At 34.1% G+C, this 17,225-nt stretch overlaps 1 protein-coding gene across 1 annotated transcript in view; it reads left to right on the top strand.

Annotated features, from left to right (window-relative positions):
* Positions 1-14,386, top strand: part of LHX8 (LIM homeobox 8) — a 22,372-nt gene extending 7,986 nt beyond the window's left edge. Inside the window, exons 5-9 of the mRNA XM_011365688.1 lie at positions 283-503; positions 1,030-1,133; positions 5,723-5,818; positions 9,686-9,869; positions 13,673-14,386. Coding sequence (XP_011363990.1) covers positions 283-503; positions 1,030-1,133; positions 5,723-5,818; positions 9,686-9,869; positions 13,673-13,749 — 682 coding nt within the window. The 3' untranslated portion in view covers positions 13,750-14,386. The remainder of the gene's footprint in view (positions 1-282; positions 504-1,029; positions 1,134-5,722; positions 5,819-9,685; positions 9,870-13,672) is intronic.
* The last annotated feature ends 2,839 nt before the right edge of the window (positions 14,387-17,225 follow it).

Genomic DNA, 17,225 nt, shown 5'->3' with positions numbered 1-17,225 from the left:
AGGGATATTGAAACTCATTTTATTTATTTTAAAAGAAAAAATCAAATCTTTCAAGTAACAATGAGAAGTTTTTATTATATAAACAGGTATCAGTGATGACTATATATCTCATCTTGATTGCTTACCATACTGACTAACAGAAAAATAATTGATTGTTGTGTTATTTTCAAAAGATTTAAATACTTAGCTTAATCCATTGAGTAATATATTAGTTTCATCTCAGATTGATGAATACCTCACCGAGCATTAAAATCTTCACCTCCCACCCTTCTATTTGTGTAGAAGGTATGGAACTCGCTGCTCTCGTTGTGGGAGGCACATCCATTCTACTGACTGGGTCCGGAGGGCCAAGGGCAACGTCTATCACCTGGCATGCTTTGCCTGCTTTTCTTGCAAAAGGCAACTTTCCACAGGAGAGGAGTTTGCTTTGGTGGAAGAAAAAGTCCTCTGCAGAGTGCATTATGACTGCATGCTGGATAATTTAAAAAGAGAAGTGGAAAATGGTAAATATGTCCTTAAAATACTTTTGAGTCTTTTGGAACACTGAATACAAAAATAAAATGATTTTTCCTAAGGTCATCTTAATGCATTATTTTGTGCAGTGTAATTGTGGTAAAACTCATTAAGTGCTGTATTGTTAGTGATAGTGTCCATCTGTTTATTTACAAGGAAAACCATGCCATGTATATTAGCTTCGTGCCATATTCTCAGACAGTAGCCTTGAGTTTAGAATTCTGTTTTGCCTTTTGCAACTAATTGTTTCCCTGTCTTCGCCTTCCTAAGGATGAGCCTTAGATGTGGACTTCTAACTTTTGGCACTTGTGACTAAATATACAAGCCTACATGTGGGCTGTTGTTTCCACAATATATTTCTAGTGTGTTTAAAAACTTAACTCAAGGTATTTGCCAATCGAGAAGTATACAGTTTCACTCCAAGCCGAGAGATGCAAGAAACCTATTACTGCATGACTGATGGCCCCATCTGAGTTACCAACATATATGGTGTATTTTCTTTTTTTTTTAATGTAGGTAATGGGATTAGTGTCGAAGGTGCCCTCCTCACAGAGCAAGATGTTAATCATCCAAAACCAGCAAAAAGAGCTCGGACCAGCTTTACAGCAGATCAGCTCCAGGTAGACGTGACAATGAATTTATGATTTTTGAAGCCCCTCCCTACCAAAAAAAAAAAACACTTTATCTTTATAATGTCTAAATCACTTTTATGTTTTCAAAAAGGTTAGTCTATGCTTTTTGTGAAAACTAACTTGGCGAATGTATGAAAACATACTTTTTGCCCTAAAATGTTTATCAGTATTCCCAGAGTCATGATATGGTATGACATAGTCATTTAAGCTTTGTTTTTCCGAGGTCTCTTGGTATTGATATGGAAGTGGAAATAAAATGTTTATTTGTCCTGACTTCCTGGGAAAATCAGTTTAACACAGGCATTCTTACTACATATAATTGAAATAGAAGACAAAATATTTTGAAACTCAACAGAAAGAGCCATACAGTGTGCATGTGAGTCTATGAGACACTAATGTGTTCATCTTTTTAACAAACCACAATGAGTCTTTTAATAGATAAGATTATACATTTTCTGAGTAAGAAAGAATCGAATATGCCTTACCATAAACAGGAATCTCCTGATCAGCTCCAATAAAGTAGACCCTTTCTTGTTTTCACAGGAGATAGAGGGAGACATTCTATAATCTGATGCTAAAGGTTGATTATATCTCCTGAAAAAGGAGTGATTATTTTCAGCTTAATTGCCCTAAATATAATTGTCATAAATTTGATTTATGTAAATTGTCAAGAAAATTATTAAATAATTACTCCTTGCTTTATATTTAAGTCTACCCATATAATGATTTTTTCTGGCATCTTTTCAGCAAAATCATGTTTTCTAAAAGATTAATATGGCTGAGGTATCTGTTTTATGTTAAAGTAAAGTAACATTTATTGAGCACCTACCATGTAGTCTGGGTGCTTTACACATTGTATCCATCTTAGCTCAGATTTTAAAGGATATTTATATAATGTTAACAAATGAGTGAAAGTAATTTTTGAAAAATCACATATAGTGTTCTAAGACTTGCCAGTATTTAAGATGAATACAAGTGCTTAAAGAAGAGAATTTTTGAAAATGATTAAGAAAGAAAACTTGACGTGACATAAATATTCAAGGCAACTTAATAGTACTGGAAATATATCTAGTATTAAAATCTAGAGCCACTCATGATTTTTTTGGATTTCTTAATTTAGATGTAGAACACATGGTTAATAAGTAATAAATGAGAGAGAAGGCAATTGAAAGAAATCTCTCCCTTTGAACCTAGCTTTTTCAGGTGCCTCATTGGGTCATAATGAGATCACATAAAGCTCTAAGTTAGGAGACATGAGTGCCTGGGCCAGATCTGACAGCAAAATATACAGTAGCCAGAAGGTGTCTGAGTTCAGAATCTTTAATAGAAATATATTGTTTTTAAAATCTGCTGTTCTCATAGGGGCTGGCTACAATTTTAATTATAAGGCTGATAACTCTAATTTGATATAAAAACATGATTAAAATGCAAAAATTTGAAACCACTTTAGGTGTATAGACAATCTCATGTGGAAGATAATAAATACTAATTAAATAAAAAGGGAATAATATTTGTGGAGGGCTTTTTGTAACAAGTCCTATGACAAGCATTTTCACTACGTTATCTCCTTTAACTCTTACAATTTCTTGATGTAGGTAGCCTCATCTGAGAGGCGCAAGAATTCCCCTCAAGGCAGACTGCCAAGGGAATGGTAGAGAAGAGATTTGGACCCTTTCCCCAAAGTTCTGGTCTTTTAATTTTGCTTGGCCTCCCAGGAGACCATGAGTGGAGCTGTGCCTTCACAAAACTCTGCTTAAATGGCAGCAGTAGCAGCTAGAACAAAAGAGTGAGATTCTGACTCTGTAGATAGCCTTATAATCTTAATTGCAAATGTTCATAAACTGAGCCATGCATTATTATATGAAAATGTGATATGAATCGTGCATTTTTAAAAATTGTATCAGAATTATATTTTAAAAACTGAAAGCAGAAATGATATGCTTTCAAGTGTGTTCTCATTTATTCAATATTAGCATTTATCTAAATCAGGGATGACTGAAACAAATGAAACAGAATCCTTGTCTTCAAGTGGTTCTTTATAACTTAGAAAACCGAGATGGCTGTAGATTTTTTTAAAAAATCGAATCATTATATTTGGCCAGAAACTCTAATAAATCAAGCAATGTATTCTCATTGTCAAATTGTCCTACTTTTCAGAAAGTTGAATATATGCAAGTAGTGCATGAATTCAGCAAGATCATAAAATATTATAGGTGAACTGTAAGTCAAGACTATTCATGAAGTTCCTGCTTTGGACAGAGAAAATTTAAATGGTAGGAATAAACAAGATAATTTCCCAAAATTCTTCTTTAGAAACTTATATAGAGAAAAAATATAGTTTAAGAATCACAAAATAAAATATTATTTGTGTTGGCAGAAATATTTCAGATGTCTCATTTGTAGAAATGATATTTAATTAATTTTAGCCAATATTATGGTTTGCTTATTATAGTTAGAAGCACTTGCTCAATAATTATTAATGTCAAACATACTTAGGTTAGCACCTACTTTAACCTTTCAGATGGAGTTGGTCAGCTGCTACTGTGCAGACTCCTGACAATTCTGATAGATTTTTTGGCCTTAAAATGATGAACGTCTCCAAAGGCCCACTCCTTGACCATGTTAAAAGAGCACAGAAAAGGAATAGGGTGGATTTTGGCATCATTACTGACTGGAGAATAATAAAACAGTCAATATTAAAAGGTTTTTTTGTGAGACTAAACCTTGATAAGCACATCTTACTTGTCCTTGAGCATATTCCGATTACTAACCATCAATGTTGATTTAAGTTTTGCTTTATTTCTTGATGAGAAATTGCTTTATTAAATGTAATTTGGTTCCCTTATTAAACTTGTGAATTTGAAATGCATTTGTGAAAAGCACCCCATTTTTGTTTTACAAGTCATCAATAGTGGCTTTGGAAGCAAATGCTTACATATCTGTTCAGTTTTTCTCTTTGAAAAATTAAAAAACAAAGATGTAATGAATTTGCTCATTCTTTTTTCTCTTTGGGATTTACATGCTCAACCTCCTATAAACATAACTATTCGAACATGAAATAACACATTTGGAATAAGGGAGAATGTAGTGAACTGAGCGAGATTATAAATTTTTAGGCTGATTCTGCCCATTTTTTAAAGCAAAAATACATGTGTTTAGAGTGAGTGTGTGGACAAATAGAGTTGGAAATGAAGCCAGGAATACCTTATTCTAGAAGAAGAGTCACTAACCACAGAGACCTTAACTGAAAAATATTATATAATTTTAAACCTTATAAGGTTTTTTGGAACAACATTGGGCTTTTTCACTACACTATCTTCAGATTTTCCTCACATTGTCAAGTCACAAACTCTTAAGCACATACTTTGTGACAGGAAGGGGATATGAAGAGTAGGACATTTCCTTTGCCCTCAGGAAACTCACTCTCTGCTATGGAGAGCTAGACTGCCAGTGAATTATCTAGCTATCCTGTGAGAAGTGCAGTGGCTGAAGATAGTATTACATGAGGAGCAGAGTGGAGAATGCAGTTATTTTTGCTTTTGGAAATGATATCAAGGGTGCTTAAGGTTGGTTAGTTACCCCATCCCCAGACCATCCTTGTGGATGACACAATCATATTGGTTGACTGACTCCCTCTTTCATTCTTTATAATTTTTTATTATACTTCCCTCTATTGATCAACTTTTAAGTAATAAAATTCAAATTCCTGCTTGAGTCCCATGATTAACCTTTTCTGAAAGAATCTGAAAGCCCTTAGCTTGTGCTTGTATTCTGGTACTACCCCCTGACATCCTCCACAATGCCTCTCCCTTAACCTTGTTTTGTTGGTAGTTATTGGCATGTCTGTATCTTTCTCCCAGGAAGTTGAGATCAGGGACAGTTTTTCATGTGTCACTATCTCATAGCACTTAGCACAGTGGTTCCAATGCAAAGGTTCACATCAGAATCACTGGGGAACTTTGTCAATACGTAGATGTTTAGATCCTGATAAATTCTTATTCAGTGGGCTGATAGATGCCTCTTTTTAAGATCCCAGATATGCCTTTGCATAGAGCAAGTGCTCAAAACAATTAATGACAGAATGGTTACGATGAAGTGGAACCATTTATTGTGCTCTGTACTATTTGCAGACTGATGAAAATTGTAATAGGGGCTTTGACACTGTTTATTTAGCTTAGTAGAGGTTGGAGATAAAAGCAATAAATGATTTTTGTATTTTTAAAAGTTTTATAATGCTAGCTATTTTTAACAGAATGGAAAAAACAGTAAATAGACTTGTACTATTGTTGCATTTTATTTATGAGTTGTAAGAATGGAAGAAAAGGTGAGCTTATTTTTAACAGCATAGTTGAGAGAAGTTTTATGTTGAAATGGATGGTTTTTTCAATATCTCAGCAACTTGTGTGTAAATTTTAAAAATGTGCATTCTTTTCATTTATGCATTCCAATATTGATTTTCAAGTAATAAAATACAAGTATCCCATTTTCTTGTACATGTCTTCTCTTCCGTCATCAAAATGCAGAAGATTTAGCTTCTTATTTTTAGCTACTTACCACTTACATTTTTAAAACTACAGGTTATGCAAGCACAATTTGCTCAGGACAACAACCCAGATGCACAGACCCTCCAGAAACTGGCAGAAAGGACAGGCTTGAGCAGACGTGTAATACAGGTGATAATTTTAAAGGTTAATCAAGAGATACTAAAAGTTCTATTCTAGGTCTTTCTGAGTGTGCATTGTTTGATGAAGAAATGTCAAAGCATTAGCTTCTCATTTTAGGTCCCTTCACACTCTAAATCAATTTTTTTTTTAACCTGATAATTATCCTGCTCAGGCCTGGTTACCATTTGTTAAATGACTCCTTGCACAAATTACTTCATTCAGTGCTCACAGCAACTCTGAGATCCTCAGGCTAAAAAAGACAGCTGCAGTTCCAAGCTAGATCTGGTTCTGAGGTCAGTATTTTTTTTCCTACTTTTCTGTGATTGTGTATGTGAGTGAGTGTATATGTGTGTAAGGGGTGTTGATGACCTTTGTTAAAGATTCAAATAGAGGGAGTGATGTAAACAAAGCTAGGAAAGGATGAGTTAGAGCAAATTTATTGGAATGTAAGATTTATATTTGTAAATTGTGGGGGAGGAAACTATTGGAAAGGAATTTGGAGGGGCCTGTGAATTTAGAGTTCTCTCCCGAGCAGGCAAAAACCATATTTGATTTTAGGAAGAAAAGGGAAGGGCTGGTGATAAGTACATGGGAAGAATTAGAGTTGAGAGAGGCTAGATAGAGATAGACAGATTAGCTGGGATGCCCTGCAAAGTAGTAATTTTTTGAAAAGAGACTTAACTGGGATAGTGGTCTAGAATTCATTGAGAAATATTTTATTGACTGCATACTGATGGAAGTTAACAGTAAGGGAAGGAACAGTATAAACAGAATAAGTATCTTTAAATATATGTGAAAGGCTGTTGGGCAGACAACAAAATTAGATGTGTCTACAAGGGAAAGCAGGAAGATAGATATCACTCATAATGTAGAACATTCTTAGGAAAGGCTATAAAAATGGCATGGGCTACCAGTGGAGGCAGTCAGTGTCCTGCGCATGGAAGTGAAACTTCCTTCATCGAGGTCATTCAGACTCAATGGACTGAGGGTTCCTTCCAATCTAAGATTCTGTATATTCAATGGTAGTGACTGCTTCAGCTAAGTCAGATTCAGGACTACTATGTATTAGATTATTTTGAAGTTGGAAGTAAGGGAAAATGGAGGGTTTTCTGAGACCTTTCTAATTATTTGAAGAAGTAAAGACCCCAGACAGACATCTCTCATTTAATTTTCTTTTCTGGTAGTTTTGTCACCAGTATTATGGGCAAGTTAACTTGATTCCACATAGTAGAACTTAGAGAATATATTGTTGGATGGTGGCTTTTAATATGTGAGGATTTAATTAAAATATTTTTGATAAGATGGCAAAGAAAGGAATACTAGCATGCAAATATATTATTTGTATTTTTACATATATGTATATGATTTAAATATATAGTCCTTCACAGTATTTTTGAAGAATTAATTACTATGATCTCAAACAGTAATCATGATCTGTTAGCCCGCCCAACATACTTAATAGCCTTAGGCACACTTTAGGAAAGTTAAAGAGTTTTGATTACTAGGCCTTTATTGTTCTAATATGCAAACTAAGTTATATGCAAAGATCAGGTAGAAACTATGGTGTGATACAGAGACAGTCTCACCTTTACTAGCTAAAGTCTGCTTACAGAGGCATTCATTAGTAACAAAGTGGATTGTCATTGTACTGAAATCACAGAATAAAGATGGATGATTTAACTTTTACATTCTGCATCTAGATATAATCATTGTTCACATCCCCTTTCAGATAGGTGAATTATGAGTTGTATATCCTACAGAAACAGGATTAACCACTATTTCTTTCAGTTTTCTAAGAATATCTTTTTATCTTAAGAGCTACGTCATTTTTATTGCTGCACATTTTGAGCATGGCATAATTTATTTAGTTTACCATTTTTTATCATAAAAATGGTGCAGTAAACATTTTATGCATACCTTGCACACTTATTCAATAGTTTCAGTAGGTTAAATTTCTAGAAATGTGATTGTTGAGTCAAAAGATAAAATATTTTAAGGCCTTTAACTGATAGCACAGAAATCGCCTTCCAAAAAGTTCCTACCAGTTTATACTGCCAGGAGCTACATGTGAAAATTCCCTTTCCTCAACCCACATGAATCCTGAATACTGCCATTCTTCTACATCCTCTCCATTTCGGTAGTCAGCATTAAGGTAGTTATTCGACTGTTTATGTTATGTCGTCTTCGTATTTATTTCCAATAAATATAGGATTTTGTTTTTTAAACAATTGAATAGTTTCCATCTAATGTATAATCTATTGGAGACATAAGATTTTTTGAAGAAACTTTGGGAACAATAGTGCCGTGTTTTTTAGGTTATATGTAGTCACTGGAGTATATGTCTTCTCGGTGCTGCCTGGGGAAAAGGCAGGTGGCAGCAGTTCTCTTTTATAATTTGGAGAATGTGTGAGTATATCTTCTTGGCTGGGTGGGTGATAAAGTGAAGGAGCCTGTGGAGAGAACAGTGACCGGACACTTGGGGTGTGGTCTCTGTATACAGGTCTATAAGAGTCTATCAATCCAGAAGATGAGGGAGGAGAAAGCTGTGGCTTCCCACTACTTTTCTTTGATATATGCCTAAGCCTTCTTCCTGAAACATTCCTTGGGTGCTCCCTTTCAGGCATTTGCTCAGGACTGCATACCCCATTACATGATTAATTTTTATTCCTTTAGCTTTAACCCCTTGAGTTTATACTTTGCCAGCCCTTTATTTTTGAGTCCCAGGGGCAGGGTGTGTCTTAGAAATAAAGCCAAGTTTTTCATATAAATCTTGCAGCTTCCTTCTGTTCTACATTATTCACCCTCAGTTCCCTTGTGCCATCAACAGCCTTAGGCAGAGACTTAGGCCCCCGATATTTCCCTGGCCTCCTTCCCAGTCCCAAAATGTTCTTAACCTAATTTCCTTAAAGTTTTCATCCCTCCACTTCTCTTTCTTCTTGTGACAGAATTGTCTAGTGTGATGGCAAATAAATGCTATAAGATATTAATAGAGAAACTCTATAGTCAAGTTTTACCCAATGTTAAGGAGTTCAAACACAGGCAGGTTCATTACTGGAAGTATTCTGGGAAGTCTAACCTTACTTACCCTGACCTAAAACTAAAACTCCACTTGCTCTGAATTTGCTCCCTTTATTTCTGTGATAGAGTGGACAATAGAGTGCTTAGCTTACATTTTGTGAACTATTTAACCAGTGGATGTTTGTATTTTATTCTACTTAAATATCACTAATTTAGATGTCTAACCAATGTACGATATACTTGAAACTAATTAAAATTTTCAAAAATATATCACTAATTTTTTTCTTCTTATAAACCTGACCTTAACATATTTCTTAGGGAATAGCTTATGTATACACTAAGAGAAATTGAAGTCAGCAGGTTAAAATGTGACTGGAATAACTGAATCAAGAGGTTTGTAGAAAGCTTTAAGTTCTCAGTAGGGATTTTAGTCATTTGAAAAAAGATTTGAAATAAGTCCAGGTGTCTAAGTATACATTTAGTAGTGTATTTTTTGAAAATTCTGATTAAAAAGGCTTTTTTCTGCTTTTCTCTTTGTGCCAAATGCCAGCAGTCAAACTGAGGAAACCTTTCTGGAATTCTTGAGCCCTTTCCTTTCTTTTTATTTTGAAAGCTATTGGTTTAGTATAGAATTGGCTTTCAAGTAAATCACCAGATAGTTATTTGAGCAAAGAAAATGACCATTGGTATTTGTGTAACAATGTGTCTTCTTCTGTCTATAGAACTTCTTAAAAATGTATTTAGATTCCTACTGTGCTTATATGGTAGATCTAATTGAGTTGCATCCCTTTTTAAACTGAATTGGTAATGTTCTCAGGAGCTGATATGTGACATAGCTACATTGCTTTTCCCTCTCAGGTGTGGTTTCAGAATTGTAGAGCACGCCACAAGAAACACGTCAGCCCTAATCACTCCTCCTCTGCCCCAGTCACAGCTGTCCCACCCTCCAGGCTGTCTCCACCCATGTTAGAAGAAATGGCTTATTCTGCTTACGTGCCCCAAGATGGGACGATGTTAACTGCGCTGCATAGTTATATGGATGGTAGGTATCCTAATATTTAATAGCTGTCTCTCAAGCAATCAATAACTGACAACTTATAATATTAGGTTATTGATAAGACTCATATTTTGAAATATTACCTCAGTAGCTGAAAAATATTGGGGAGGGGGGGAGGATAGAGTAGGGAGCAAAACTGTCCAACCATTCTTATTTATGTGACTGTATTTTAAGGGACAAGATTAATTCTCACTTTACAGCTAAAATGCAAATATTGAAACTCTTAGTGCTTGACTTTTACTTAGGAAAAAAATTTTTCTTTGTTTTTTTGCCTGATAAATATGTAAATAATTTATTTTCCTATCATCAGAGAAAGTATTCACACTCAGATTTTTAGATTAGGTTTTACTTAGTTTTGTTAAAAAAGCTTTTTTAAAAAAAAAATTGAAACAACACACATATAGAAAAGTGCACACATAATAAGTATACAACTTGATAAGTTAATAAAATGAACATATCCATGTGAATATTACCCAGATGAAGTACTAGAACCTAATTAAAACCCAGAAGCCTCTCTTATGTCCCTTCCCAAGAGTTATCTTTTTCCTTAAAGTTAGCATTGCCTTGACTTCTAAAATCATGTTTCAGTTTTGCCTGTTTGTGAACTTTTCATAAATTGAAATGTACAGAGTGTATTCTCACGTGTCATACTTCTTTCAACTGCATTGCGAGTTTCATCTGTATTGTTGCGGGAATTAGTGATTTGTTCGTTTTCATTGTTACGTAGAATTCTACTACAGGAATATACCACAATTTATCCACTCTGCGGTTGATAGACATTTGTGCTATTTCTAGTTTGGGCTTTTGTGAATATGCTGCTATGGACTTTATGGTACATTCCTTTTGGTGCACATTAATTCACACTTCTATTTGGTATGTACCTGGGAATGGAACATAGGGTCATAGGCCACATATATATTCAACTTGAGTTGATTCTGCCAGTTTCCCATAGTGGTTGAACCAGTTTACACTTGGGCTAGCAGCATTTGAAAATTCAAGGTGCTCTGCATCCTCACCAACACTTGGTTTTGGTGTGACTTCTCAATTTTAGCCCATTTGACGGTTGTGACTTCTTAATTTTAGCCCATCTCACTACTATAATTTGCTTTCCCTCGATGACTGATGAGATTGAATATTATTTCAGTGGGCATCTGTATATCTTTTTTTGCAAAGAGCCTATTTATGTCATTTGCTTATTGATCTATCAGCTTGTCTGTTTTGTTTTTACCTTGATTTGTTTTAGTTCTTGCTATGTAAGTTTTTTGATGATTATATGTGTTGCAAATATCTTCTCATATTCAGTGGCTTATGTTTTTCCACTCTGTTAAGGGTATGTTTTGTTGAGCACCAGTTCTCAATTTTAATTTAGTTTGTTTCAACAGTTTTTATCCTTCATGGGCAGTGCTTTTTTTGTGACCAATTCGAGAAATTGCTTCTACTCAAAGATAATGAAGATATTCCTTCTATGTTGTCTTCTAGAAACTCTTTTACTTTTGACATTTATATTTACAGTACATCTGGAATTGAATTTTGTATGTGGTGTGAGATTGGAGCAAAGTTTTTTTGTTATGTCGATGAAAATACTAATTTCCAAACTGCTTTGTACTACCACATTTGACATAAGTTAATGTTCATATAATGTGTCAGTCCCTATATCCTCTATCCTATTTAATTGGTCTATTTACATATTAATACCTAATTATTTTAATTATGGTCAGACTATAATTCTTGATATCCAATAGTACAAATCTTCCTACTTCATTGTTATTTAAGCTTGTGTTACCTATTCTCCACCCTTTGCAATCTATTAGATCAATTTTGTAGGGAACTACCATCTTAATAATATAATGTTTTATACCATGAACTTAGTCTGATTTTCTATTACTTACGTCGTCTTCAAATGCTTTTATATTCTAGAGTTTTCTGTTTAGTAATCTTGCACATCTTTTGTGAGGTTTAGTCATAAGTATTTGTTTTCATACAGTTGTAAATAGTATTTTCTCTGTATGTGGGAATCTAGATTGGCAGCTAATTTTTTCAGTCATTGAAGAAATGATAACATTGTCTCCTGGCTTCCATTGTTTCTGTTGTTTAGAATATGGATAGTTAACCTGATACCACTTATTGTTGAAGTCAACTGTTGGTCTTATTCTTGCTCCTTTGAAAGTGAATGTCTTTTTTCCCCAGCATTTCTCTTTGTTTAGTTTTCAATTTTATTATAATGTTCCCATACATGGTTCTTGAATATGTAGTTGGATGTATTACATTATGAAAAAGTCTCAGCTTCGTCTCTTCATATATTGTTTCTGCCCTTATGGAAAAAAATCTCAGATTTTCCAGCCTTTTGACCTTCATATTTCAGTCTGGATATTTCCTTCTGACCTTTCTTCCAGCTCACTAATTCATTACTTAATATACTGTAAAACTCATCTATTGAGTTCTAATTTTAGTTATTATATCTTCAGTTTTAGAATTTCTACTTGATTCTTTTGTAGTTTCCACTTCTATGCTGGAATAATCTATTTTGTCATTTTATTCCTTATAAAATTATTGTAATATTAATGATAGTTATACTAAAGTACATGTCGAACTCCAATATCTAGATTTTTGTGGGCTTATTCTATTGTTTTTGTTTTTTCCTCTTTGTTTTCAATCAAGTTACGTCTCCTTGTTTGTCTTGTTATTTTGTATTGTACTTCAGATGTTGGGTATGAAAACCTAGAAATAATTTGAGGCTCTGAATGATGTCTTACACCAGAAAAGATTTAGTTTTGCTTTTGGCACTTAGTTAGGCTAAAGGGAGATCAAATTAATCTAATCAGGCATCACTGTTCAGGAGGGCTGGTGTATTTCTGGGTCACTACTACTTGTATTAAGCCTTTTGAGATCCCAGACAAAGCCTGTATTTTCTCTTCTTTTGTTTTTAACTAGGGCTCCTCTTTCATATTTGTTTTCTACCACCCAGCCAAAGTCTCGGGAAAGTTCTGCTAAACTTCTCAACCTCCCAGACATTTATTTCGAAATTGCCCCAAAATTGTAGGGGGAAAGCATCTTCCCCCTACAAGTTTCCCTTTTCTTCTGGGATTTGACTTCTAGGACTGACTGCTTTGGTCTCTTTCATATGCCTTCAGACGGATTTTTAAACATTTTGTCTAGCTTTCTTGGTTGCTCCAGAGGGAGGTTCGATTTGAAGCAACATAGATTTTGCTGAGAGTGGAATCTTCTTTTTAACTTTTGGTTAAATAAAAATAATAATAATTAAAAAAACAGAGCTGATACCATTGTTATCATTTACTTACACTAGCATTAAAATTGGCTGTGTGTTCACATAAATGACTGTAGTATTGCCTGAGTCAAAGGTGTTTTGATGTATGTTCAGGGAAGAAGCAGTTAAGCATTCATAGAGGAGAATTTTGGGGGATGGGGAGGAGCATTCATCCTGTACAGACACCTTCATATGAAAGCTAGCAACATCTCTGCAGACAAAGCATATGTGTCTTTCTGGCTGCAGGGTAAAGTGCAGTGAATGGGGTATGGATGGAGGACATTAAAGTGGCAAAAGCTTGCGGCCTCAAATAAGTATTTCGGGGTAAACCATTTCTGGATTCTCTTACTGACTATGCCGATCAAGTTAATGCTTCTGCTGAGGTCAGCGGAATGAGTATAGGTTGGTGCCCTCAGCTGTAATGAGTAATGAAAGCACATTGCCTTGGATTGTTATTGTTTGTTTTTAAATCAGTTTTATTCACCCCACAAAACTGATCCATAAATTTCTTTCTATTTTGTAGCTCATTCACCAACAACTCTTGGACTCCAGCCCTTGTTACCCCATTCAATGACACAACTGCCAATAAGTCATACCTAATTTCTTTTTTCAGGGATAGAAATGATTAAGGATATAAACTTGTCATTTATTATGTATAAAATACCATTGAAAAGATAATGTTAATTTTTTATTTAACACCCAAAGCATATTCAACATCATTTTGCTGCCCAGGTATGTATCTATAGTTGGCCTGCAAGACACTTTTATTGATTCTTCATTTTTTGTAAAACTTATGTTTACAAGAAGAAAATAAATCAAAACTTTTTTTTGTATTGTCTGGAAATAGTTCACTCTAGTGTGTATCTGTTAATTTATTTGTCATCAAAAGAGCACTTTGCCTAAAAGGAAGGACTGACAAGTGTGCAAAATGTTTACAATTCTTTGTGAAATTGTAGTTTATCATTAGTTTGTATCTGTAAGTTATTGTTATAAATATTACCTGTATTTTTTTGTTACATACAACTTTATACTTTGAGGCTTGTATCTGTGAATTTGCAACTGAAATTTATTTTGCCAACGTTTTCTGAATGAACTGAATAAAGCTTCTGTTGTAGCATGCCATGCAAACACATTATTGTGTTTGTGGTTGATGAATTATGGCTGTAAATAATACTATAGTTTAATAAGCCCATCATTCTAAGTTTATTAAACATTTCCATTATTGTGAAAGTTTCAACCAATTTGTCTTTTTTGTGTATGTTTTCCATGTAAGTTGGTGTTAATTTCTTTCAAATGTAATGACTCCTAATTCATTTTGTTTTGAGATGTGTTGTGAGAACATTTGTAATTGATTGCACTTACTCAACAGAAAAACACATGAAAACATCGAATATGGCAAATTATCTCTTTTAGACTAGCTAATAAAATTAGTGTGGGGAAAAAAGGTGGAGCACTTTTCAAAATGACCTTTTGGGGTATCCCAAGTCAGAAATGAAAAATGGGCCACAAGAATATATTTCTTCAAGGGAGAAAAAGGAGAACTAGAAGTATTTGGAGTTTGCGAGCAACATTTCTAGAGCACAGAACACTTTTTAGGGATTGCAATTCTGAGAACTGAAACCTAACCCTCAGGACTTTCTCCTATGTAGCAGTGGGCACTTGTCTCAGAACTGTGAAAGTAAGAAGTGCCACCCTCACTCATTTTTGGATTTAAAAACCTTAATCAGTACTCACTTCTTGTCTTTCATACACTAGTCAGGAAAAATTAAAAGGTAATGAGAAAAAAAATCTTAAGAATCTTAAGTTTAAGTCTTTGTTTAACTGAGCAGATTCACATCTGGCTGAGGACTGGAAGTAATAGTGGAGTATTTGTAATTCTATTCTAGTAATCATAAATGCAACCAGAAAGCAATTATGTGAATATAAGTAACTTACTATCTGTCTCAAACCAGACACAACAAATCTGTGTTTCACTATGAGAGAAAGGAGGAAAAAAAAGTTTGTTTTTTTTTTTTTAGAACCTGCTACTCCAGTTAGAATCCATTGACTAAAAACAAAGAACAGTCAATAGTCAGTCTATCTGATCTTGTGAAACTGATGCTAATCTCCTTGAGTTTTAGTCTACCTGTCCCAGGCACAAAGTGGTGAGGTCGGCTTTACCTTTACATATGTTGAGGAAAACACTTGTCATATAGCCAAGCTCTGCTCTGTTAGCAGCTTATAGCATTTTCCAGCTGTATATAATTGGCATCATTTAGCTCAGGAGGTGCTTGATTGTGAGTGTTCGTTCTCTTCTCTCTTGTCTTTTTTCTGTACTCACCACCTTCTGACTGTTCAGAGTTTTTACAAACCACATCACTATCCTTTTTGAGTTCCAAAGATGAATACCCAAAGTTGAAGAAAAAACTTCCATAACAGAAAGATTCAAAGCTGTCAAAATGAATGAGATTTATTTATCCTGCATTTTACAGTTGTTAATAAAATGAGATAGACATGAAAGTACTAAAAAAATTATATGTAACATAGACATATGACTATGTTTTCATTTCCCTTGGTGGAAGTCTAAGGTCTTAATTTTATAACTTTAAATTAGGAAAGATTTGAAGTATTCCCATATTAGTAATACTCAGTGTAAGCACGTAGGCACAACTGATTAAAATTAAGGGTAATTAAATAACTTTGTGAGGATTAGAGGTAGACTTTTGTTGGACTAGCAACAGACCTGGGTAACGAATAGTTTATCTCTTAGGCATTCAGAGATTTATGAGCTGAAAAAGTGTAAGGATAACTTTTTGCTATGGAGATCGGTTGAATCACCAATTCAGACATTAGAACTGAAGTCATACTAATTCAATACCCTTAAGTGATTCTCGTTAATAAGACAAGATAGCATTAACATTTAGCAGTAATTTTACCTTATGCAAATGTCATTTTCAACAGTCCACATTACTATATTAAATTATAAGTACATCTCTTTTGAATATCATAAACATCATTAGAGTCATACTTCACACTTTTAAAAATTGTTACAGGCATTGGAATGCTGATAGCTGTAGTATTTCTTGACTTGTAAATTATATATGCAGTTAGAAGCATTATGAGACTAGCTGGGATCTTGGGACTTTGTTATGGCATGGAGGACTTTACCTGTTAGTTCAAGAAGTGCTTCTATTTTATTTAGAACAGAAGTTTGTATTGCAGTACACTAAATACCAAAAAGTATTCGCCCAGGAAAAATTCTCCATGATCCCCCAAACCCAGGATGTAAAGGAACTGAAATTAGCACTATTTGATTTTTGCTCTCTTGAAATACAACTAAATTTGGGGGGAGAGAAATGGATTTGAATTCAAAACAAGTTCAAGTATACTAGATACCATTTAAGAAACATCTTCTTGAATTTGATCACATATACTACTTTATAGCCTGCTTTTTCCTTTTAACATAATAAACATCTTCTCGAGTCAAATATTCATTTATAACATCATGTTAATTGATATCTAGCACTACATTCCTTAGAAGAAACAATTTCTTAAATATGTAGGTTGTTTCTAATTTTTCATTATAATGGACATATTCTAACATTTTGAGCATTTTCAATATGCCCTATTTGAGTGCCTTCAATGTATTTTGTTAAATATTCATAGCCACCTTGTGAAACAGTTCTATTATCACCATTATTTAAAAATGTGGACATTAATAGTAATAGGCCCAGTATCCCAGTGAAAAGTAATAAAACTAGGATTTGAATCTAGCAGCTGTGACTCCAAATACCATATTTTCCAATTATAGTTGGAAAAATTATTTTCCAATTATAGCTGATGTACGATATTATATTAGTTTCAGGTGTACAACATAGTGATTAGATATTTATATACCTTATATATTCCCTATGCTGCAGATACCATATTCTTCTGTACTTTAAGCATTCTCTATCTTAAATAACACCATGGTGAGCATCTTTATAGCTACCTTTTTATTCACATCCTTATTCCTCAAGTATGAATTTTTAGAAGTGGAATGGACATGCATGCATAGTTTTGAGACTCGTGAAAGTAATTAATTGCCCCCAGAATGC

The sequence above is a fragment of the Pteropus vampyrus genome, unplaced genomic scaffold, assembly GCF_000151845.1.
Source record: "Pteropus vampyrus isolate Shadow unplaced genomic scaffold, Pvam_2.0 Scaffold115, whole genome shotgun sequence".
Taxonomy (NCBI): Eukaryota; Metazoa; Chordata; class Mammalia; order Chiroptera; family Pteropodidae; genus Pteropus; species Pteropus vampyrus.
Note: the sequence above shows the minus strand (reverse complement) of the source record. Positions and strands in the feature narration are given on the sequence as shown.